This window comes from Chamaea fasciata, unplaced genomic scaffold, assembly GCF_029207755.1.
Source record: "Chamaea fasciata isolate MVZ Bird 193981 ecotype frontalis unplaced genomic scaffold, bChaFas1.0.hap1 SCAF_23, whole genome shotgun sequence".
NCBI classification, from domain to species: domain Eukaryota; kingdom Metazoa; phylum Chordata; class Aves; order Passeriformes; family Sylviidae; genus Chamaea; species Chamaea fasciata.
Genome location: NW_027094108.1, coordinates 1,720,377 through 1,727,118, shown reverse-complemented (window position 1 = coordinate 1,727,118; position 6,742 = coordinate 1,720,377). Strand labels below are relative to the sequence as shown.

The following is a 6,742-nucleotide window of genomic DNA, read 5'->3' as shown; positions in this document are numbered from 1 at the left end:
CTGATGGGAGGGACACTGCAGGGACAAGGATTTGAAGGATCAAGGTGGGATATGAGACTAAAAACTGGCAAAAAAAGCGACTTTAACAAACTTATATTATTGATCAGCTTGTCCAGCTCTGGTAAAAATGCCATTTTCCCTCTTCCCTGGTGGAAATCCCACTGCCAATGCCCAGCCCCTCTTCTCTGGGGTGAACCAGCACCCAAACAATCCTTGCTGGAGCTGCTGTGGGGCTTTACTGGTCTCTGCTGGCAGACTCCAGCCCAGGCTTTGTTGGGTTGGTTTTTTTTTTAAATTTCTGAGGCATCTTTGCTTTTCTCTGTTAATGGATCTGATTTTCCAGGAGAGCAGCTGGGAACAAGGAGAAGCTCATTTAGAACACCAGCAGGCCATTAAAAAAAAAAAAAAAAAAAAGAAAAAAGAAAAAAGAAAAATTTTTATTGTCTGAAGTGAAGTCCAGTTCGTCCCAGTTTCCTTTCTGCCTCCCAGTCTGGGGGGAGTTTTACCGGGAGAGAGGGACTTGTAAATCATCAACAGGACAAATTTCTGAGGGGAAGAAGAAACACTGAGAGAGGAGGAGGACGAAGAGCCTCTAAGCAAAACATTTCTAAGCATAAAAAACCCCCAGTTTCCTAGAGGTCTGTATGTGGCCTCAGCAGACCGGCTGCTCTGCAGACAATTCCTGCAGGGAACTTGTTCAAGTGTGACTCTCCCTTTAAAAAACAAAGCTGCAGCTCCTAAGGAGAGGTAGGAAAAGCAGAGGGAAGAAAAGAGATTGAGCCACGATGAGGAGGAGCTGGGATCAATCCCGAGAATTGATCATTTATGGGGTCTGCATCCCATGGAAGAGTCTGAAAACCCACAGAGTGTTGTGCTCTGTCCTCTTTTCCCCTCCCTGTGGGGAAATATCTCTCCTTAACACAGATCTCTAAATTAAGAGGGGGGGTTTGGAGAACGCAAATACCTCCTGTTATTTCTCATCTTCCCCAGGTCTATTCGTGTTTGGGTCCAGGGGCAGCCCCGGGGAGGTTTTGCAGAGGTTACTGCAAAGTCTTTTGCTTCCCTCTAGTGTTTAACGTCTCCATTTCCTCGTCAGTGACCGCCCCAGGTCCACGGCTCACAGCGGGAGAATCAACAGGAAAAACAAAAAACAAACCCTTGCAGATCTTCCAGACCAGATCCAGGAGAAGTTTACTGGGTTGGATTGGATGCTGCTGACATCCCCCAGCTGGGAGCCAGCCCATTTTAAACACTGTGTGCTTGCAGTGACATCTCTCCGCTTCTCTTTCTGGTTTTGGGATCATTTCCATCTTTAGTTCACCTCCTGCATCCCTGCCAATCTTGCCAACAACCCTGCAAGTGAAATTTTGTTCTTTTGCTGATATAAATCCCTGCAGGTGGATGATGAGAACGGGCAGGACAGCTCCGGGTGGGCGCTCAGAGCTTTGGTTCCCCTTCTGTCCCATCTCTTTACACATTTATCATGTGAAATACTGTTGCAAAATTTTTGCCCAGGAAGGGAGGGTTCAGTTGTTTTCCCATGGGAAATTAAGGTGACGCGTTCCATCTGATGTTCAAGAATTGCTTTAGAGATTCTCCAGTGAAAATTCAGAAGTCCCCACAACAAAAACCGTCTTGGGGCAGTAATTCAGGTCAGGAGCCTTGGACAAACCCTGCCGAGCACCCGGAGTGTGCTGAGCTCTCAGAATTCCTCCAGACAAGCAACAAGCATCGCTGTAATTCAAAGGATGCCTATTAAAAAGGGTTTGCTTATCCCCTGTGCGATAACCGCTGTGTAAACGAAGAAAAGGGTGAGCAGCTTTCACGCCCCAGGACACTCTCTGCTCCCTGCAGGGCCCGGCAAGACGATTCCCTCTATCACAGCGAGCTATTAGCGAGGGATTTGGTGCCTCCCATTTATTTTTTTGCTGAAGTGCGAAGGCCTGAGCTCTGCAAGACACGAGGTTTTAGCCCAGACGGGCCGGGGGTGTATCCTGCATTCCTGCGTCCTCCCTTTAATGGGATTAGCTGCCGGTTTGACTGCAGCAGGAACATTCTCTGCCTTCTTCTCTGCTTTCTGGGGAGCTTTTTGTGAGCCCCGGAGCCGGCCTGATCACGTCTGCCCCGAGGTAATCACCTGACAATTGCACAGTTCTGCTCCCAGCTGGCAGAAGTGAAGGCAAAGCAGAGCTCCCAGCAGGGTCAGTCCCTGGGTGGGCACCTGAGGAACCCAGGAGGTGGTTAAAGTACAAACTGAGGCCACCAAAAAGTTGGGTGTTATTAATTTTTTTTTGCCTGAGTTTCATGCAGGAAAACCTCCATAAAACTCAAGATCTCAGGAAATGCTGCTCATGCCACGGTTAGGATCCCTCCGAAGGGAAATTTCCCATTCCCGCGTGGTGGGACTGATGGATTCGTGGTGCATTCTCCATGCCAGGAGCACCCTGGGGTGCTTGCAGAGCCTGGCAGGACACGAAGCTGAACTCATATTCCTGTAGAAATCTCCATTCTTCTCATCATTTCAAAAGGAAGAGTGAGAAACGCTTGACCATCTCGAGAAGAACTGTATTTAAATATAAATAACTCCTGACAATGACTCCTTGAAGTGGCCTAAATTGGCGATTCCTGATCCAAAGCAGCACCAAATCAGTGGGTCCATGATGAGGAGTAAGGCCGTGCCCCAGCCTTGCTCTTTGTCCTGTTTGATGATCACACATTTACCAGGGATGAGTGATGGGAGTGTCACCTGGACGTGATTTTGGAATTACTTCACCGTCCCAGCAACGGCAGGAGATAATTGATGATGCTTTGGTTGCTCACTCTTGTTAAACCTTTTTAAATTCTGGATTATCCAGGCCCCAGCTCTGTGCGGAATTTGGGAGTGGTATCACTTCGGGTGGTGCTGGTAGCAATGATTAAACTTTCAGAAAATTGAAAATAACGAACAACATTAGCTCGGGGTTTAACTGAAAAAAGGGGTTTTTTTTTTAATAAGCAGGAGATTCTTTGAGACCTAAGGACACTGCTCTGAAAATGTCATTTTCTGGTGGGCATTTTGGGGGAATTTCTAGAAATAAAGGTGAATTCTTTACAAATACATCACCTGCGTGGCACTAAAGAGTTTTTTTCTGTTTCTGTGGCCTCCACCTGTTTCCCATCCCCATTCCCACTCCCATCCCTGTCCCTGTCTCGTCCCTTTCATGTCCTTCTCCTTCCTCTCCTGTCCCCTTCCACATCCCCTTGCTCATTTTCATTCAATTTCCCATCCTCATTCCCCTTCCTGTCCCATCCCCTCCTCCCATTCCTATTCCCATCCCTTTCCTATCCCCTTCTCCCATCCCCTTTCCTGTCCCCATTCCCATCCCCTTCTCCTTCCCTGTCCTGTCCCTGTTCCCTTCTCATCCCCTTTCCCTTTCTGCCATCCCATTTTCCACCCCTTTCCTTTCTCCCACCCCTTTCCTGTCCCCATTCCCATCCCCTTCCTTTTCCTCATCCCCAATTCCAACCCATTCTAAACCCCTATCCCTTTCCCATCTCCTTTCCTCATCCCATCCTCTTCCTTTTCCTCATCCCTATTCTTATCCTCATCCTCTTCCTTTTCGTCATCCCCATTCTTATTCTCATCTGCTTTCCCTTCCTATCCCCAATCCCATTTCTTCCCCATCCCCTTTCCCTTTCCCATCCCATCCCCATTCTTATCCCCATCCCCTTTTCCTTTCCCATTTCCTCATCCTCATCCCCTTCTCCTACCTCATCCCCATCCCGTTTCCTATCCCATCCTCTTCCCTTTCCTCATCCCCATCCCATCCCCATCCCCTTTCCCACCCCATCCCCTTCCCTTATCCCCATCCCATTTCCCTATCTCATCCCCATCCTTATTCCCATCCCCTTCCCTTTCCCCATCCCATCTCACCCCTATTCTTATCCCCATCCCCTTTCCCATCCCATCCTTATTCTCATCCCCATCCCATCTCACCCCTATTCTCATTCCCATCCCCTTCCCTTCTCCCCATCCCCTTTCCCATCCCATCCCCATCCTTATTCCCATCCCCTTCCCTTTCCCCATCCCATCTCACCCCTATTCTTATTCCCATCCCCTTTCCCACCCCATCCCCTTCCCTTATCCCCATCCCATTTCCCTATCTCACCCCTATTCTTATTCCCATCCCCTATCCCATCCCCATCCTTATTCTCATCCCCTTCCCTCATCCCCATCCCATCTCACCCCTATTCTTATTCCCATCCCCTTTCCCACCCCATCCCCTTCCCTTATCCCCATCCCATTTCCCTATCCCATCCCCATCCTTATTCCCATCCCCTTTCCCATCCCATCCCCATCCTTATTCCCATCCCCTTCCCTTTCCCCATCCCATCTCACCCCTATTCTCATCCCCATCCCCTTCCCTCTCCCCCTGCCGTCCCCACCCTCACTCCCGCCCCCTTCCCTTTCCCGTCCCGCTCTCCCCGGTGCCCGCGCTGGGGGCGGTGGTGCCGCCGGGCCGGCAGGGGCGGTGTGCGGGCGCGGAGCGGGCGCTGCGGGCGCGGAGCGGGGCCGCGCAGCGGGCGGAGGGCGCTGCCCGGGGCCGCCGCGCTCCCCCTCAGGCCGGGCCCCGGCTCCGCGGGCCCGGGCAGCGCTGCGGCGGCGGCGGCGCAGCGAGGCCGGCGGGGCGGCCGGAGGATGCGGGCGGGGCGGGCGCGCTGCCGTTCCCGGGTCGGGCAGCTAGAGAGCAGTGCAGGGAGCGCCAGCCCGAGCCCAGAGCTCCCTTCCTGTGGGCAAGGCCGACAGCGGAGCCGAGCGCCGGCCGAGGCCCGGGCCGGCCGCCCCCGCTCCGCTCGCCCATGGCGGAGACCAAGATCATCTACCACATCGACGAGGAGGAGACGCCGTACCTGGTGAAGCTGCCCGTGCCGCCGGAGAAAGTCACGCTGGCCGATTTCAAAAATGTCCTCAGCAACCGGCCCGTGCACAGCTACAAGTTCTTCTTCAAGTCCATGGACCAGGATTTCGGGTGAGCGGCCGCGCTCCGGGCGCAGCCCCCGGCCCCGGGTGCGGTGTCCCCGCCGCGGGCCGGGCCGGGCTCGCAGCATCCCCGGGGCACCTGCCGGGCTCGGCCCGGGCCGGCCCCGCTCGGCACCGCGAACATGGCGGGCGCCGCCGGGCCGGCCCCGCCGCGGGCTCGGGGCCGCGGCCGTCGCTCCGCGCCGTGCCCCGGGATCCCCCCGCTGGCGCCGGCGGGAGCCCCCCGGGCCCTCCCGGAGCCGTCGCGGTGTCCTCGGGCCCGCGGCCGGGCGGCGGGGACGGGCGGCCGCAGCTGTCACCGCGCCCGGGGAGGCCGCGGCGGCGCCCGGGCAGGGCGGGCGTGCCTGAGGGGCCGCGGGCCGCTGGAGCACCGAGGGGTCGGGGCGAGGAGAGGGCGGCTCCGAGGGCAGCGCCGGGACGGCGGCTGTCACAGCTCGGCGGTCCGGCTGGTGTCACATCCTCGGGTGTCACATCCTCGGCCGTCGGAAAGGTGACAGGAGGCCCCGGTGGAACGGGTGTGAAATGGGCAGTGGGTTAAATGAGGGAGGAGTGGGCAGCGGTCAAACGGGCGTGAAATGGTCAGTGGGGAAAGGGGTGATAAGTGGTCCGGTGGTCGAGTGAATGTCAGATGGGTTGGTGGTTAAATGGGTGTGAAGTGGTCGGTCGTCAAATGGGTGAGGAGTGGTTGGTGGTCAGGTGAATGTCAAATGGGGGAGAAGGGGACAGTGGTTAAACGGGTGTGGAATGGTCAGTGGTTAAACTGGTGTGGAGTGGTCAGTGGTCAAAAGGGTGTGAAATGGTCGGTGGTCAAATGGGCGTGAAGTGGTCAGGGGTCAAACGGGCGTGAAGTGGTCAGTGGTCAAAAGGGTGACGAGTGGTCAGGGGTCAGACGGTGCCAGGGGCTGTGCTCCGAGCGCAGCTGTCAAATCCTCGGGGTCAGGCAGGTGTCAGACAGCCCCTGGTCAAACGGGTGTGGAATGGCCGGTGATCAGAGGTGTGTCAGATGGTGGTGGTCAAACCGGTTGTGGCTCAAGCAGGTCGCAGTGGTCAGTGGTCAAACAGGTGCAAGGGCTGTGCTCAGATAGCGACTGTCAAATCCACTGGGGTCAAACAGGTGTCAGAGGCTCCAAGGTCAAACGGGGCTGAAATGGTCAGTGGTCAAACAGGTGTCAGGTGCTCAGGGGTCAGACGGGTGTCACACAGTCCCTGCTGGAGCGGGTGACCGGCACTCGGTGGTCAGACTGCTCCAGGGGCCGTGCTCTGCCAGCAGCTGCCAAACCCTCGGTGGTCACACGCTGCCACATGGTCACTGGTCAGACTGGTGACAAACGGTCACTGGCCAACCGTCCCCTTGCAAGGGCGCACGCCGAGCTGGGAGTGTCCCAAATTTCACTTTGAAATGACCTCCGTGGTGACCAGAGGCAGCTCAGTGACCACTCCGGGGGATGTTTGACCCGGTTCTGCTCCCTGCACACCCGTGTGGGGCTTGCGTGCCACCGGGCTCAGCGGCAGCCGGAATAAAATAAACCAATAAAAGTCCCTTTGACAGTTTGCCAGACAGTAACTTTCAAAATGTATTAATCCTTTTGTAGCAAATCACTTCTCTTTGTACTCACATCTGTCGCTGGCAAGGCAATTTTGCACAGTTAAATGCTTTGCCAGGGGAGGGAAAAAAAAAGAAAAAAAAAAAAGAAAAAAAGGGAGCAGGTTTGTGGGAAACTC

At 55.2% G+C, this 6,742-nt stretch overlaps 1 protein-coding gene across 3 annotated transcripts in view; it reads left to right on the top strand.

Annotated features, from left to right (window-relative positions):
- Nucleotides 1-4,492: 4,492 nt before the first annotated feature.
- Nucleotides 4,493-6,742, top strand: part of DVL1 (dishevelled segment polarity protein 1) — a 76,415-nt gene continuing 74,165 nt past the window's right edge. Inside the window, exon 1 of one of the 3 annotated variants that reach the window (XM_066202888.1) lies at nt 4,493-5,009. In XM_066202888.1, the coding sequence (XP_066058985.1) occupies nt 4,840-5,009 (170 nt within the window). In that variant the 5' untranslated portion in view covers nt 4,493-4,839. The remainder of the gene's footprint in view (nt 5,010-6,742) is intronic. The other 2 variants (XM_066202889.1, XM_066202887.1) reach the window with 2 other exon arrangements.